Here is a 17,849-nt window from a genome sequence, read left to right as displayed (position 1 = left end):
TAGACTAGAAAGATCAGCAACAGCAACATCTGGCAACCCTACACCAAGTAATTACAGAACTAGCAGTAAAAACGAATATAACGATGGCCAAAACGCAAAACTTCCTATCTGCATAATTTTCTGATTGGCGGATTTCACTTTGGATGATGAGAACAAGGAAGGCTGCTCATATTCAGTCTGTCTGCAAGATAATCCCACCCTTCGTTGTGGCAGAAAAGTCACACAACAAAACAAAAACACAACGCAGAGTCCCTGGATGTGTAGAGAGGCTACAGCACGAGTGAGTTACACAATCACTGAACATTCATTTCCAGTAGACGAGGAAGCAAATACACTGAATTTAAGGAATTCTGACCCTAGTATACTACAATGTAGTAACTATTACATTTACTACATCTTTTCACCTGAAAACAAACTTAATTTTATTTTTAATTTAATTAATATCTAGTCAGTATTGTTAACACATAATATAATAATATAGTCTAAAAACAGTGCATTATGTATTGGGTATCCTTAACAAATAGCATTCTGCAAGAAAACAAGTTTTTTTTACTTTTCTCAAAAAACTGCATTTTTCAGATAGGAGGTTTTGCTCTTCGGCCATCGATAAGCAAATCTTGAACTCATCAAATTATCTTATTCCCCCTGCAACCTGGTATATATGTCACAACCTGGCTCAAGGCAGGACAAAATGGGGGAACTGACACATGGGTTGTAACTAAAAAAAATGGTTTATTGTACATAACTACAAGAGAAATTAAACTTAAGACCAAGTGAAGTGTAAAAATGAAAACAGCATGAACAAGATTCCTACTAAGGCTGTAATAAGACATCCAGAGTGTTGCCTCAGAATAAATTAGCAACTCATGAACAAAATCAGTCGATGAGGTTCAAGACTTAAATTGCAAATTAATACACAGGACCAGACTGGTACAGCTCTGTGTAGCTTTGAATAAGTTCAGGTTGGACTCTGGTCTCTTTCTGAACAGCGAAATCAGAGTGATGGCAGATGAAAAGAAAGCTCACTGCTGATAAGAAAACACACCTTGATGTCACCTTGTATACAAGAAAGAGATGTTCCCTTACCTATAAAAACAATTCTCATCTTTCTAAAAATGCTTCCTAGAACTGCAGAAGCTATGATGACTAATTTAAATAAAATAAAATAAAATAAAAACCAACTCAGAGGCACTGTATGCTTAAATGCAACTTTATTGCTGATAATTAAACCATTACTGTTGACTCAACAATGGTCAACGGTGGTGATGATGATGATGATGATTCTCTTTGTGAAGTAATGCTGTGTTCTCAGCATGGGCAACTGTTTAAAAAGAGAACATTAAAGTTTAGTGCATCAGGAAATCAACTTCTCTCATTAACCCTTTCATGCATACTGATCACTACAGTGGACAGCTAAGCAAAAGCCGTTTTCTTATATATGCATGGGGTTTTAATGGTATAGTTGCACATCAGCCACCAGAGAGGATTCTAGTGTGTCATCCCATACACTGCCATTCATTGGCCAGCCTTTGTAAGTGCAATACAAATTTCTCAAAACCATAGACTGTAAAAGCTCAAAACCAAGATGGCCGCCTGCTGGCCGGAAATGCTCAACAGCTCAGGAACATCTTGCTAATCCTTCTATAGTAACAGACCCTTGCAGGTAAATAAAATTTTGTGACATCAAGTAACAACTAAGGAGTAATACAATTGTTAAAATTTCCAAGTATTGATTTTATGTTGGGAGAAAATGAGAATTAATCATCATTCAAATATTTTTTTCATGCCTAAAGAGGAATAAAAACACTGACTGAGGTTATCATAATTCATGCATGAAAGGGTTAATCTGTAAGTGCGAGAGATACACACTTATGAGAGTTGCTGGTTGTAGGTTTATCATTTAATTAACTGCTGAGTAAACTGCATATCAGGAATTCAAAACAATACTTTCACCTGATTAATTCATATAAAGAAACTTACTTTTTCCTTCATGTTGTTGATTAAGGGATTTATATTTAATAAAATCTGTTATGGTTGAAAAGATGACATTTACATAACACTGTTCAGCACTTGTACAGTCTGTTCAGTCTGAGGATGTCCTTCTGGCTCATCTCAGTGGCCGTGCCGAACTGAACACTGGAGTCAGGGATCGCCACCAAGGTGGGCTTGTTGTTCTTGGAGAAGGCGTACCTGAAACCACAAAGTGCAAAACATTGATGAGCGTTGATAAAAAGATGAGGGCAACAACTGAGAACTGCACTGTTATCTTTGAAAGATTTTTAGGAGGAAATACAAAACAAAAGTTTGTTAGCTTAGCATAATCGGATATTTCCATCTCGCTGTGAACTGCTGACTGAAGTTTTTACAAGCTAAGACATTATTTAAGTTTTAATGGTGCAATTGGATTTAGTAAATTACTAGTTTGAAACTAGCTAGTAGTTTCTGAGAAGTACAGTACTTTACACACACACACACACAGTCCTAGTGAATAAAATCAAGCCCTGCCTATTCACAGCAGCCTGACCAATCCGTTATTTAATTTATTGGTTTGTTATGAAAAATGTGAAAGGCAGCTTTCTGTCAAATTAGTACAATATAAATATTTTGGTTCCATATTCATATTCAAAGCAGGTAGGGGAGAAAGGGCATCTTTTTCTTTTACCTCATAAATAATAAAATTGATTTAGACCAACATTCACTCATAACACCTGCTGTGGTTATCTCTCATGCCCTCCACCACAAAGAGAGCAGTCACATTTGTTTCTGTTTTACCTACTTGCTGTAATGCATAACAGACTCGTAGTCGTAGGTGGTTCCCAGGTTCAGAGTCTTGACTTTGTCAAAGTTGTGCTCCTTTCCTAAAGATGTGAAAAGACAACAATTATCATGAGATCTATCAGTGTCTCTATCCATTATTCATACATTATGTGACCCGTGGGGTTTTTACTTCGGGGCTTTAACTGGGGTTATATGATTTCTGGAGATTTTCTGTATTTTTCTTAACATCAACAAATCTCATGCGGAGAACCAATACAGAAAATAACCATCTCCATCCTTTAATATCAAAAATAGATCTTATGGTGCAGCATTATATCCCTTGTAAGTTACTTAAAATCTAAACGTCTCAGTTTAGTTGTTATATTACTGTGATAGTTGCAAATAGACAAACCAGGAATGACGTTCTCCAGCACAACGCGGATGTACTGGTCCCGGTCAGAGCGTTTCTGCTCATGCTGGAAGCCCAGTGCGTGGAGCACCTCATGCTGGACCGTGTCGTGGTAAACACAACCTGAGCGCTGCAGGGACAGTGTCTGTGCGTTGCCTAGACGGCCGATGTAAGAGTAACACCTGTGATGACAATTTGGGAGAGATTTCAGGACAACCTGTCAGTCATTTTGTCTACTGTTGTTTAGTTTTAGCATAGAGAGAAGGAAACTTTTTTTTTTTTTTTTAAAAAACTTCAGGATACCAGTCAAAGTATTTCCAAAACTGTACGTGCAGTATCTAATACATGCGTACCCATTAAGGGACTGGATGTTCAGGTAGTCTGTCTGACCGGTGCGTTTGACAAAGCGCAAACAAGAGAAATCATGGAAGGACTGCAGACCACGCTCGATGACTGACACCTCACGAGGGGCTGGAAAAAACAGCAAAGGGTCACTTAAAACTGACACCACACCAGCCAAAACACTGACATAATATTATGATATTAAAGGCACAATAACTACAAAACAATAGACATGCAAGAACATTTTCCCATTCTTCTCTTAAAACATTTTTCTGTGAGGTTTGCTCGTTCAAGTCGCAGTTGACAAACTCTGTTAACTGCTGAAACTTGTCGTAAAGTATTAGTTTCAGCCTGATGAATGTCACCTGTTCATAAGGAGGTGCGCCTTTGTTATATTTGATCATTAGCAAAATCAACGCAACTAAAATGTCAATATAAGGCGACCTGTTCTTGTGGTGAGGTTCATTCACAAGCGCTGCACTGTGACAGAAATAAAGAGGGAATGGTTTGACGTGAAGATAGTTGCTAAATAAACATCTTTCCAAAGCAAAGTGCTCTATGACAAATATGAGATCAAGGGACGTGACAGTCACAGGGATATTGGAATATTATAGCCTACAGTAGGTGATGTTACACTGCCAGCTGTTACACAAGATGATACTGGACAGAGACCTGCAGATAGACACTACTGTTGACAACTAATGAAATGTAGAAGTCCCTGTGACAAAATATGTCAAGAAAAAACACGAGGTGTAAAAAACCTTTCAGTAAACTGGCAGCCATGATGATGATGATAAAATAATTTTATTTTAGTTGAATTTGCCATCATATTTCAACTTCAAATTCCTTGAGATTAAGACATAAATTAAACAAGTGTTTCTCCCCTTAGAAAGACAGAGACTATCTGTTCATGACTCATACATGTCTGAACTCTTACATTTTATTTGTACCTCATAGAAAATTGATGAATGACATAAATTTTCTTAAATCAGTTATGTGTGCCGCTTAAGAATGAATCTGCTCATACGAGTGATTCTTGCATGAGGCTCATTGTCACATTGGTAAAGCATGTTGACAAGATTTTTAGGATATGCTGTGTCAGAAATACTGACCTGGACGTGTTGAGGGACTTTCCCAACAGTTTCATAATAGTAGGACTTTTCCATGCAGGTTTTATTTAGGGGAACATATGTTGTTATGAAAAAAGACCTTGACATTAAACAATTTTGTGCAATAAAAAAATAATTGTTTTTTAAGTGACTGATGGTTTCTTTTTCCATTTGTGGATGATTAGATATCACTGATGTATGTAAACAATAGAGTAAAGGTCCTACATGTTGAAGTATGAATGCTGGAAAAAGGCTGCTTCTTCAATTTTATCAACTCATATTATTCAATTACATATGTGGATTCACTTTAAAATTGTTTTTTTCAGAAATCACATATTGCACTTTTAAGGGCTAAATCACAGTATTTAGCACTCACAGTACTCGCTGGAAATGACGTAGGCTATGTAGACCTTTCCATTGGCAGACTTGGGCCACATGCAGCCTTTGGCCGTGCAGGGGTCAGCATTTCTCTCAGCCTCAGAATCAAAGGCAACATCGTCCTCTACGAAGGGCTCATCAGGAGAACGGACTGCAGCAAACAAAGTGATCAATGTAAGAATACTTTCCTCTAATTGGGATTATCAGTCTGCCAATAAGATCTGAGGTTTCTGCTGGTGAGGAAGATAGAGCTGTCATCAAAGTCTTGTTTTGAGTATTGTTAGCTCAGGAATCAGTAGTAGTAACAAAAAACAGATCCCTTTCTCGTTACATCACATTCTTGGCACCAGAACAAGCACGTGCATGTGGCAATCACTTTATCAATTCAGAAAATTCACACAATAAACTTTTTGTCAGTGACCATTTAAAACTTTCCCCTATGATTCAGGAATTAACAGAGAATTGCAAAAAGATAAATGCTCAATGTTTCTTAAACAGTGAATATAATACATTAGCTGCTTATTATAATAAAAGGTATCTGTATTGATATTGGGGATTCAGGCCTTGTTAGTTATACTTATCAGATGGAAATCAAATGTTGTGGTATCACCCACCCTGAATGTCCAAAGATAGGGATCAGAGCAAACAAAAACCTGATGTATACTTTCTCATGACTCTTAAAAATTCTCACCAGCATCTCTGTTGACTCTCTCAATCCGCTCTGAAGTAGTCAAACCCTTATCGACCTGCAGGAAAGAGTGATTGAGGTTTTAGTTTATTAACTGGTTAACTGTTACACTGTGATTAAGCACTTTTTACATGGCATTATTGTTTTTAGCATTATCATTATATATGATGCAATTGTGTTTGTATGAAATACAAACACAGGGAACTTACAGAGTCAGGAGTTTTCCAGAAATTATATAGAAAAAAAAGGAGACAGAGAAACCAATTTAGAGTGATTATTTAGTTTCAAAAATAGTGTAGATGTAATACAACTGGAGTCAGCCTCACCTCCTCCTCAGCCCAGGCTGAGACAGCCACCAGGACCACAAGGCCCAGAATGCACTTCTGTGCAACCATGTCAAAAAATAACCTGCAGCAAGACACAAACAACCAACAAAATACCTATGACTACATTTTCCTGTCATTACATATTTATTTTTTGTCACCTTTGTTACTCCAAAACACTCAAAAACAGCATTTAAAATGATGATGACAAATGATAAATGATACTTACTGCTATGCTTCAAGGGAAGAAAACACAGTCAATGGTGCAAATTCACATTATAAAGGAGCAGCTGCACCGGAAAGCCATCCATTTAGGGATATATTTAGGACAGTTGGGGAAAAAGTGTGTGAGTGAAAATGCCTGATAAGAATATTTCACCTTGATGCCACATTGCACTATTCCCATAAAAAGAGCTTTCCTAATCTTGTTTGATTTCGACCAGGTACTTGGCCTCGAATGTTTCCTGTCAACAAGTGAGCTTGTTTGTCAGAGTGAGGCAGAGGACTATTCATATAATTACTCCTTTTTAAAATGTAATCTTACACTTATTTTATTCCAGGATGAGTTGTAGTGAACAGAAGACATTTTTTACTCGTACATTCTCTGTTTTTATACTTTTTACATCCATTAGCCTGAATGCACTTCTTCACTTTTACTGATTTTATATCTAATTTACTGAGGGATAGCTTCAAATTTAGTACATTATTGTAATATGTTTGACTGAAATTGGTGGCAGGTATTTTTTAAGAAATGCAAAGGAGAGAATAACAAGACATACAAAACAAGAAATTACAACTAACATTGGCAGATGTTTCATCTCCAGTCAGGCTGTCTGGTGAGGGAGAGGATATGATTGGACAACCAAGATGCAGCCTCTGTAATCCTGATTTATGATTGGCTAATGCCTATTTTTGCCCATGTTAAACCAACACATCTGATCTCTTGTCTGTTTTTCCTGAGCTAATAAAAAGTCCACTTAAACTAAGATGTAACTGCCAAAATAACGACAACATACAGTGAAGACAGAACTATATACAGTAACACTATTTTAATTTTTATTTACATTGGAAACACAGATAAGCACGTAAATGGCTCTCAAGTATCCCCCAGTAAGACATTTCTCTTGGAGGACTTTTTGACATGTCACAGTATGTAAATACTGTGACACAGGTGTAAATAATAAAATTAATGATGGCTGAATTCCATTTAACTGCTTTAGTTTCATTGTTCTGATATGTATTGCTAATGCTGGATGACTGTCACATGGCCATGGCTTACTGGAACTCTTAAATAGAAACAGAGACATCATTAAAGTGATCAGTAACACCTGTGCTTCTCTTGCTACAGTATGAGAAGTCAAAATGTCTGTTGCTAAAAAGGTCAGTTGCCTTGAAGCTGGGGACAAACCTGAACCAAACAGACCTCATAAAGATTGTTTCCACCGACTGGCCAACTGGTTTTTCAATCTTTGACAGTCAGGAAAAAGCATTAACCTTACAACAGAGTAATCACTAATCACACAGACAACACACTGAATGACTGGAGTTCTTCATAATCAGCTCACAGTCATCATATATCTCCCCCCCCTTTATCATGTTATGGTGAGAAACCCGGTGTAGAGCATCTGATTAATCTGAAGCTGTTTTCATTTGTTGGCTGATGCCACTGATGTTAAATGATCACTTCACTCAAAAAAAGTAATTTCTCACTTATCACTGTAGTGATATCTAGCCATGCAAGCAGTTTGGTTGCATGTGCCAAAGTTTTGAGATATCTGACTAATAAACGTCTGCAGCCACCTCCAATACATCACCAAGAGACATTGAATAAAATAAAACCAGACAAGCCTCATCTAGTCAGTGAATCAGATGTTGCAACAAGATTTCTGGATTTCTTCTTCATCTTTAGCGAGTTGCTGAGAATTCAATTTAGCGGTGTATGTGTGATACAACAATGTGAATGGCAATTTGAATACTAATTAGTTAAAGTTCCAGACATGTTTTCAGACATACAGTACCAGTCAAAAGTTCCCATTCCCTTGAGTGAGAAAGTGTGTCCAAAATTTTGACTGGTAATGTATAAAAATAGCCTGCCTTAAATAATAATTTGTGTCTGATAATGTCCATGAAAAAGTTAAATTACTTTATAAAAACATCTTAAAGTTATATCTATTACAAGATGTCTCCTACTTCACTGAAAAGTCCATTCTCAGTGTTTGTGCACTGGAGGCTTCACGTTTCCACACTTGTGTAAGTTACATACTGGACCATGATTGGCTCCAAACTAGTTTTGATGTCACAAATAATGCTCAAAGGTTCACGTGTTGAACTCAGATTTAAGGTGAGCACAGAGAAACTTTCCTCCTCCAACAGAGGAATGTGAAAAAGCTCACAATTTAACCCTCATAACCGACTTGAAGTGGCATTAATTTGTTTTTGTCCACTAGGGGGCAGACATACTCCAAAGCAAGCGCAGACACACAGCCCTGCTTTTATCATCTGATTGGAGTTTGGTTTGGTCTCCACCAACTCCTTTAGCTGCCAGATGTTCCACTTTGTCTGCTGTTTGCTGCTGGGCAATTAGTTTATAAGAGTTGATCTACTGGAAAGTGCTGCTGGAAACAGGATGAGAGCGCTCAGACCATTGACTGTATATAAATATGGTCTCCACTTCCTAGCCAAAATATCTCCTTTCTGGGAGCTGTCATCTTGCTTGTGTGACACCATTTGGAGTCAGAGTCTTTACAGTAGAGTCAGGCAGCAGGGTGAATGCCTGTGGGACACACCCTCTCAGCTGTACTGCCGCCTGATGGAAGTTTGAGAGCAGCTGTCAATCATGACATCACACCCCCTTTTTATATTGTCAACTAACTAATTTAAAACAAACTTATCAGAAAAAATGAGCACTTGGACATATACCAGCGTGATAAGAATTACTTAAAATGATAGAAACCATCTTTGGGAAAAGTTTACTTGACATGTACTTTGATATTTTTAGTTTGTCCCATCTGCTAACATAGAGGTGCCTGGGTTTATGACCTATACTGCTGCCAGCCACCAGGTGGCGATCAAGATGTTTTGGCTTCACTCATGGGGAGCTGTCATGATGTCAATATTTATATACAGGCAATGGCACAGACTGGACCAAAGCTATGGGTTAAAAGAGGCTAAAACATTCTGTATAGCTGCAGAGTTAATAGTGATGAGATGTGGTTTCAAGTGACACCTTTCACATTACAAGTAGGCATTTGATTTAGTGTTAATATAAAGAAATAATGCAGCTTTGAATACACATCTTAACTGCATAAACATTTGGTAATGTACAGATACTAGTGCATAAATGACAAGAAAAATTTCAGTGCAGATGCACATAAATGTTAATTTGGAACCACTTTTTTATTCAATTGTATTAAAGAATGAAGAAACATTCTCAGAATATTAAAAAAGATGGTATGATGTCTGCACTGGCACTGTGTTGTCAGGGCTGCTTTCATCACCTGGTGGAAAACAGAAACAGAAACATGTTAAATGCAACAAACACAGCTTTACATTTTCTCACGAGTCACTGCAAGTTAAATTTATACAGCATCTGACCAACACTTGTACAGCCTGTTCAGTCTGAGGATGTCATTCTTGCTCATCTCGGTGCTGGTGCCGAAGTCAACATTTGCATTGGGGATGGGCTGCATAGTGGGCTTACCGTTCCCAGAGAAGGCATACCTGGAATTATTAAAAATACGGAGGTTACTTTTTTTTTTTTTTAGCTTGTATTAAGAATTATTGTTATTCAAATATTGTTGAAAGGGTTCACCCAAAGAAAATCCATTTTCTCACCTCTAGCCATGTTGATACTGTAGCTTTATGTACTGAGGTTTTGATACACCTGTCTCAGAGATTTCTCTTATTGCATGTAACTGTGGATAATCCACATACTCTGGGTTAACATTTACACTGAAACTACTTTCTGACCCAGGAAATAGTTAGTATTAAAAACTGTTGATACTGAAGTCGGTGGATTATTCAGAGAGAGCAACAAGATGTTGCTGTTGAATTTTAAAATGTAATATAAACAAGGAAGTGAAAGTGAAAGTAGCAAAATCAATAAAATCAATAATTTGTCCAAATAAACAGATGGTAGATGAAGCAGATCGTAGCATCCCCAACCTGTGGTACTGCATGATAGAGGTGTAGTCGTAGGGAGTGTTCTGGTTCAGAGTGTTGATCTTGTCGAAGTTGTACTCCCAACCTGAGAAAATGAAAAGCACATGGTTAACTGTCTCTGAGTTTGTGTTTAGAGATTTGAACTTGACCAATCATCTCTTTTAGGATTAGGATTTGGGTTTAAGATTAAGGCTAGATTTAGGCTGCTGTTTTGGTTGGTAAGTACAGTGAAGTAGATTTGGGGGTTAAGGCAGGACTCTCTCAAAGCTTTTGTGGCTAAATGACCACAGCTTTAGGTCCCTAAGTTCTCATGACCTCAGCAGTTCAATGTTGTCAATTTTTTTGCATTTTTCCTTTATTTGACAGTTTAGTGGAGAGACAGTGAATACAGGGAGATATAGACAGGGGTATGACATGCAATAAAGGTCTCACAGCCGGGAGTCCAACCAGGGACTCTGATGCCACGTGGTATGTTCCCTAACCACTAGGCCACCGGGGGCGCCCCAAATGTTGCCAATTTTAATATTCTATTTTCAGGTGTATGGGGGTTAGCGTTAGGGTTAGGGTTAGGGTGACCCCAAACATACAGTCAAAGTCATAAAGACCTTCAGTGACAAAAAAAAAACAAGGGGGACTTTTTTGAAGGCAACGTGTGCTCACACCAAATATTGATTTGATTTATGTTTCTTCTGTTTACTGAACTTTGTATGAAGTTATTTGATAAATATTTTTGAAAGCATCCTCACTTTACTTTTAGTGCCTAAAACCTTTGCACAGTACTAAATATCAAACTTTTTTTTTTCTTTTTGAATTGAATGAAATACGTGAAGTCAAGTCAATTTTATTTATATGGCCCAATATCACAAAATTGCCTCAAGGGGCTTTACAATCTGTACAGAATAGATCCCCTTTAAATATGCTTTCAATTTAAGTGATGGGGGCGAAAATCCACAATTTGTCATTTTATGCAAAAATGCATTTAAAAGTTGATGTGAAGCTTATATCGATGGCCGAAGAGCAAAACCTCCTATCTGAAAAATGCAGTTTTTTGAGAAAAGTAAAAACACTTATTTTCTTGCAGAATGCTATTTGTTAAGGATACCCAATACATAATACACTGTTTTTGGACTATATTATTATATTATGTGTTAACAATACTGACTAGATATTAATGCCTCACAAAGTGCAGATAGGAGCTTTTGCACTTGGTGCAAGTTGGAAGAGGTTCTACAAAACGATGCTCTAAATTAAGTTAATAATTAAAATTAAATTAAAAAATAAAATTAAGTTTGTTCTCAGGTAAAAAGATGTAGTAAATGTAATAGTTACTACATTGTAGTATACTAGGGTCAGAATTCCCTAAGTGGGAAATTTCTTAAATTCAGTGTATTTGCTTCCTCGTCTGCTGGAAATGAATGTTCAGTGATTGTGTAACTCACTCGTGCTTTAGCCTCTCTACACACCCAGGGACTCTGCGTTGTGTTTTTGTTTTGTTGTGTGACTTTTCTGTCACAATGAAGGGCGGGATTATCTTGCAGACAGACTGAATATGAGCAGCCTTCCTTGTTCTCATCATCCAAAGTGAAATCCGCCAATCAGAAAATGCTGCAGATAAGAGGTTTTGCGCTTTGGCCATCGATATGAGGCTTCATCAGTCTGAGTTAGTCATATCAAGTGGATATCTGACACATTTAAGGTCTTTTTAGCATCAAATTCCCTCTTTGTGTTTCCTCAGACAATGTTTGCTGTTGAGCTGCAGGTGGAAGTATAGTAACAAAAAGAGGAACTTTGGCACTAAAAAGACTGTAATGTTGAAGATATCTACTTGATTTGACTCATTTGGACGCTGAAGCTTCATATTAGCTTCACATAAACTTTTAAATACATTTTTGCACAGAAGGAGGACTGTGGATTTTGACCTCCATCACTTCCATTGTAAGGTCATTATGAAGGGATCTTCTAATGGTCAGTATGAACAGGAGGAATGATTACAGCAAGAAAAACATGCTTCAATGTTCATTTTGGCATCTGACTGTTGTTTTAAGACAGACTCCTTTCACTCAGGATCAAGATTTAGATTTAAGGTTAGGAGTAAATTTAGGTTAGGTTTAAGATTTAGGTTAAGGTCTAACAGAAAAATCTGGATTACTGTTACATCATGGTATATCTCTTTATGTGTGTGTTTTTATGTGAAGACTCAGGTACTGACCGGGCATGATGTTCTCCCACAGGACTCGGATGTACTGGTCCCTGTCAGAGCGGCACTGTTCGTGGTTGAAGCCGAGGGCGTGGAGCAGCTCATGCTGGACGGTGTTGTGGTAGAGGCAGCCACTACGGTCCAGAGACACTGTCTGAGCGTTACCACGGCGGCCAACGTAGGACCAACAGCTGAATTGGTGAAATAGAAGGAAATAGAAGGAAATTAACGATCACAGCAGGCCAGAGGAGTTTCAGTTGAAAATGGTATTCATTGTTCTGTCTATAAAAGCGTGATTTTTTATCAACAGTAATATTTGTCCTCTTGGATACATTACCTAATGATTACTATCATTATTGATTAATCTGTCAATATTTTCTTGATTAAAGTGATTAGTTGTTTGGTCTATAAAATGTTAGAAAAATGGTGACCGGACCAACCGTCCAAAACTTAAAGGTATTACGTTTATCATAAAGAAATAAAGAAACCAGAAAATATTTACATTTAAGAAGCTGAAACCTGAGAATCTTAGCATTTTTTCTTAAAAAATGACTCAAGATGATTAATCGATTATCAAAAAGTTGGTTAATTGATTAGTTGATTAATATTCTGACTACTTACAGCTCTATATAATATTTAATCAAATTAAGGTTAATTAACTTTAATGACTCTATATAAAATGTGATAGCCACAGTGCCACTGCTATGCATACGCAGAGTACGCAGAGCGCGTGGGGCCTCAAGTACCAGGCGGGGGCCCCTAAAATTAAGGTTGATAAAAATGTCATGATAATTATCACATTATTACATTTGAACACAAATTGAAAAAATATATAAATTAGTTATGGATAGGCCCACCATTGGTTTTTTCATTGCGTTTCACTCAATTCAGGCAAATTAGATGCTTTTACCTAATATATAAAAAGAGTCCCTCCTCGAAATGGTACAACCTTCAAACCCCTCGTCTGTGTGCTTCAGGGTTTGCATTGGTTCGCTTGTAACCTACTACCTGCCTCTAGCCTGAAGTTTGCTATCCCTATATCATATCATATCTATCATGAATACGAAAGGTTTATTGCTCAAGCTATTAGCGTGTGTGGATGATGAAAGCAAGTGTTTGAGAGAGCTAATATCGATCTATATTCATTTTATTGCATTTTATAATGCAATATAAACCTACCATACTTAGAAACACACACAATCACAGAAAACACACAGATGTTACCCGTTGTCGGACTGGATGCTCAGGTAGTCTCTCTGGGCGTCGCGTTCAACGAAGCGAATGCAAGAGACACTGGAGAAGGACTCCAGGCCACGCTTGATGATGGCGTGTTCACGAGGTGCTGAGAAGACACAAAGAAGTAAGACCGTATCTTCAATTTTGTATTTTTTTTAAATCCCTTTAGATAGAGTAAGATAAAATACTTTTTTAATCCCAAAAGGAAATTGTACTGATAACGAGAGAAAGAAAGAGAAGGTCAAAGGTTTTGATTCCTCTGAGAAAATCCTTAGATAAAAAATGAATTAAAACATTTTCGAAGCTGTCTTCTCAGTTGTTTTATCTGCAGGTATAAAACAAAACAAAACATTAAAGAATTTTAGATATAAAAAGGGTAGATTAATTTAAAAAAGTAAATGAAAAAGAATCCAAGCTGTGGCAAAACATTTTGTAAAAAGACAAGCTACGCTAGCCACTCTGTGACGCTTTATTTAGCCAGAATGATGCTTAGAAGTAAATGCTAATATCAGCATGCTAACGTGCTTACAATGACAATGTTAACATGTTGGTGTTTAGCAGGTATAATGTTTACCATTTTCACCATCTTAGTTTAGCATGTTAGCATGCAAACTTTTGCTAATTAGGACTAAACAAAAAGAACAGCTGAGGCTGATGGGAATGTTATTAGTTTTAAAGGGAGAAATTTATGTTTTAATCTCATGGTGGAGCTAGAGGGAAAGTCAGATTATCAATGTCAGTAGGATTTATCCTCTGGAGATCATGACTGTGCAGATTTCATAGCAATCCATCCAATAGTTGTTGAGATGTTTCAGTTAGGACCTAAGTTGTGACTGACAGAGACTGATGTGGGTAAAAACCATGTGGGTGAAGGAGTCATAACAAGAAATATAAATAATCCTCCTTAATTTTAGATGACATGTTTTTACAAATTGTTTATATCTCCTTTCTGAATGAGAAGTTTCAAAATTTCCATTAGCTAAATGGTTGGTAGAATATATTCACATCTGATATTGATGATTGATTTTAAGTGAAAAAGTAAGCATAAAGTTACCATTGCTCCACTGTTCCAAATAGTAGTAGTAATAGTCACTTACAGTAATGTCCAGCGATCACATAGGGCACATAGACATTTCCGTCAGCAGATTTGCTCCACATGCAGTCCTCGGAGGTGCAAGGATCAGCGTTTCTCTCATTTTCATTGTCATAAGCAATGTCATCCACGACAAAGGGCTCTTTCTCCGTACGCACTGTTGAAGGATGACATTAAAGGCTCAATCAGTAATTTAAATAATAAATAATAAGTACATCTATGTACTACTGGAAATTTTGACTCGGATTGTATCTGTTTCTCATCTGATCATAATTGTAAAGTTGAAATGCAGGCATTGTTGCAGACAACCAGGACTGAAAGTTTAAAGCTTATATAGCTATATATGTATATATATATCACCAGATGACCCTGCTGTTAATGGGGCAAAAAACACTGAAATTTGAGGATTTGAACATGCATGGTGACTTACCAACATCCTTGTTGGCCCTCCACAGCAGCTCAGACACAGATAGTTGCTAGATCACGGAGATGACATCAGTCATTAGTAAGGACTCACCTGAAAAGGTTATTCATGTAGCCTACCGTCTATTAGTACTCTGTTATTTTATTAAATAAAACAGTAATTGCACTATAATATATCCTGTTCTCTGCTCTGCATGTGTGTAGCTCAGCCCCGCCCTCGGTCAAGCAGACACATAGACCTGAAGCTCTTAATGCATTCATGACACAGAGACAGAGAGTCGAGTGGAGAAGAGGAGAGAGATGGAGACAGCGATGTAACCTGGTCATTACTCTACGAGTCCCAACCTCACACCCTGCGCGCTGGGGGCTACACCCCCACAAATATCCCGAACACAGCAAGATAATAAGGAAGTACAGACAGAAGACAGAGTCCCTGCAGATAAATACACCGCCACACACTTCTAGTAGGTCATAAGTGATAATTGAGGGGGATTACATTTGTATGAGTCTATACATTGTTTTTTAGGAAAATCCTGCATAGTGCACCTTTAATTCCATTTTGCTAATGATCACTTTATTTCCTAATGTTACCTTCAATAATAAAAAAAAATTACAATTTCATGGTTATATTAATTGTTAATGTGTTAAAACACTTTAGGTCTCCATATAAATCTTCCTGGAGTCCAATATTGTTATATATTCTACTATACTGACACTTTTAATTACGTATGTGTTTATTATTATCTAAATGTGCTTTGTGGATCCTTTTACAGAATACACATGTTGTTTAGTATCCGTGGAAACCATGGGATCAGCAGCAGGATTTAACAACAGATTTAAAAATATCAGCCCATGGATAACACATCCAGCCTGTATTCTTATTTATTCTCTTAGTGATTTTTTCCTCTAAACTTCTCACATGGTTTCATTTCAATAAATGTTCAAACAATCCAATATTTCACCAAAAATCAAAGATTAGTCCAAAAGCTAAAAGTATTGATAATCTAATGATGTCATGTATAATAATATATCAGTCAGAGGGACCAAACCACTACTTAAATACTTGAAGTACATTTTGCTGCTAATACTTATGTACCTTTACTTACGTAGGATTTTTCATGCATGCAGGACTTCTTCTTGTAATGCAGTATTTTTACATTGCTGTATTGGTACTTTTACTTAAGTAAAAGATCTGAGTAGTTCTTCCACCACTGACAACATGTTATTCATTTCATCTTTATGTTGAATCTTACTATTCATAAAAATCTTCACACAGAGAAATTACACATAACCTCACCTTCTCTTCAGCCCAGGAGCAGTCGGAGACCACAAGGAGGATCAGGAAACTGAGCGTGTACTTCAAGAAAGCCATGTTACCAGCCTGCAGGTGTATGTGTTAAACTGTACCTGGACCCTGCTGCAGTCCCTGTTTATATGTAGTGTATATAGTGTGCCTGTTAACTCCTGAAGATAAACAGCACTTTGCTCAGTGATAAGAGGCACATTACCTTGAAAACATGCTGCTGATTCCCACTATAACTCCCCTTAATAAAATCTACATGTGATAGCAAAAAGTTTAGAAAAACTTCAAGCCACCTTGTGAGAGTGTTGGCCTTGAGCACACCTGCCTGTTTATGGATCCTGGGCTGCCAGTTGCACAATGAATGAACCTCAATAGTCTGAGCCAAAATACCACTGTTGTTTTATAAAGCACTGAGTGGTTTAGGGCCAAAATATCTGATCTTCTGCTACGTTATGAACCAACCAGACCTCTCAGGTGGTCTGGGACAGGTCTGCGATCTGTCCCCAGAGTCAAAACGAAACATGGAGAGGCAGCGTTCAGTTACATATCTGGAACAAACTCCCAGAAAACTGCAGGTCTGCTGCAACTCTGAGTTCTTTTAAATCAAGGCTGAAGACTTTTCTGTTTGCTGCTGCCTTTGATAAAATCAAATTTGTACTGCACTGTAACTTTTATTCTCCTGCATTATCTGTCTTATGCTATTTTAGCTTATTTTTTATAATCAACTCTTTTTAATTGCATTTAAATGTCTTTTTTATAATGTATGAACTCAAGCAGCCAAGTGCATATTTTTATTATTATTAAATGCATATTTAAGGCCTCTTTTCAGGGCTCTCTTTTTAAAATGTGTCAGCTAGAAACATTAAAGAAAAAGGAAAAACAGCAATATGCGACTCTCTATGCTATACTGTTTTGTGTATATTCTATGTCTGTGTATGTGTTTATATGTTTGTATTTTGATTGCTTTGCATTTATTAACAGACAACAAATATTGGCACTGAGCTGTGTTGAAGCCACTGGGGCTGAATAAAGTAAAAAAAATGGAGTAATTTCAGTTTTTCTTGAACATTCTTGTGCTGTTACAGACGTTTCACCAGGAGTGTGTAAGGACGGATGGCCGTACCAAAGAGGTACGGAGAGACATTGTTCACAACTTCCTTTAATGGCTTATTTCAAAAATGTAATAATAAGAGAAGAAATTTTCAGAGGAGCAGAAGCAAAGTTTGTTTATTTCATCCTTCCATTCAAGATACATGGTATATACAGCTAAGGTATTATTTTCCCATTTATGCAAATACATTTTGACAACAGTGTATTTTGCATGGACTACTTTATGCTGCAAAGACAAGACATCTGGTTGCTTTTCAAAATACAGCTCAGGAAAATAAGTTGTCAATTCTTTTGGTTATCTTGTGACCTCTTTTGCTCTG

General features: G+C 37.1%; 2 protein-coding genes across 2 annotated transcripts; both read right to left on the bottom strand.

The window, feature by feature from the left end:
• Positions 1-1,194: 1,194 nt before the first annotated feature.
• Positions 1,195-6,085, bottom strand: LOC137183618 (high choriolytic enzyme 1-like). The gene is made up of 8 exons (XM_067590798.1): positions 6,010-6,085; positions 5,687-5,732; positions 4,994-5,146; positions 3,520-3,637; positions 3,170-3,348; positions 2,777-2,858; positions 2,054-2,190; positions 1,195-1,321 (listed from the first exon to the last, which is right to left on the bottom strand). The coding sequence occupies exons 1-7, from the start codon at positions 6,076-6,078 to the stop codon at positions 2,064-2,066; spliced, it is 774 nt and encodes a 257-aa protein (XP_067446899.1). The 5' UTR covers positions 6,079-6,085; the 3' UTR covers positions 1,195-1,321; positions 2,054-2,063.
• Positions 6,086-9,383: 3,298 nt separating this feature from the next.
• On the bottom strand, positions 9,384-16,603 carry LOC137183617 (hatching enzyme 1.2-like). The gene is made up of 8 exons (XM_067590797.1): positions 16,414-16,603; positions 15,124-15,169; positions 14,698-14,850; positions 13,589-13,706; positions 12,377-12,555; positions 10,171-10,252; positions 9,601-9,726; positions 9,384-9,503 (listed from the first exon to the last, which is right to left on the bottom strand). Exons 1-8 carry the CDS (start codon positions 16,486-16,488, stop codon positions 9,500-9,502), a joined length of 783 nt encoding a protein of 260 aa, XP_067446898.1. The 5' UTR covers positions 16,489-16,603; the 3' UTR covers positions 9,384-9,499.
• Positions 16,604-17,849: the final 1,246 nt, after the last annotated feature.

This window comes from Thunnus thynnus, chromosome 5 (genome assembly GCF_963924715.1).
Source record: "Thunnus thynnus chromosome 5, fThuThy2.1, whole genome shotgun sequence".
Taxonomy (NCBI): Eukaryota; Metazoa; Chordata; class Actinopteri; order Scombriformes; family Scombridae; genus Thunnus; species Thunnus thynnus.
Note: the sequence above shows the minus strand (reverse complement) of the source record. Positions and strands in the feature narration are given on the sequence as shown.

What these genes read in the sequence shown, in the direction of transcription:
- LOC137183617 (XM_067590797.1), bottom strand. Translation starts at nt 16,488, where the DNA reads ATGGCTTTCTTGAAGTACACGCTCAGTTTCCTGATCCTCCTTGTGGTC. An exon ending in GAGGGCCAACAAGGATGTTG is followed by an intron (nt 14,851 to 15,123) that starts GTAAGTCACCAT and finishes ATCCTTCAACAG; the next exon opens with TGCGTACGGAGAAAGAGCCC. An exon ending in TGTGATCGCTGGACATTACT is followed by an intron (nt 13,707 to 14,697) that starts GTAAGTGACTAT and finishes GTGTCTTCTCAG; the next exon opens with CACCTCGTGAACACGCCATC.
- LOC137183618 (XM_067590798.1), bottom strand. Translation starts at nt 6,078, where the DNA reads ATGGTTGCACAGAAGTGCATTCTGGGCCTTGTGGTCCTGGTGGCTGTC. An exon ending in GAGAGTCAACAGAGATGCTG is followed by an intron (nt 5,147 to 5,686) that starts GTGAGAATTTTT and finishes TGTTTGCTGCAG; the next exon opens with TCCGTTCTCCTGATGAGCCC. An exon ending in AACATCCAGTCCCTTAATGG is followed by an intron (nt 3,349 to 3,519) that starts GTACGCATGTAT and finishes TTGTCATCACAG; the next exon opens with GTGTTACTCTTACATCGGCC.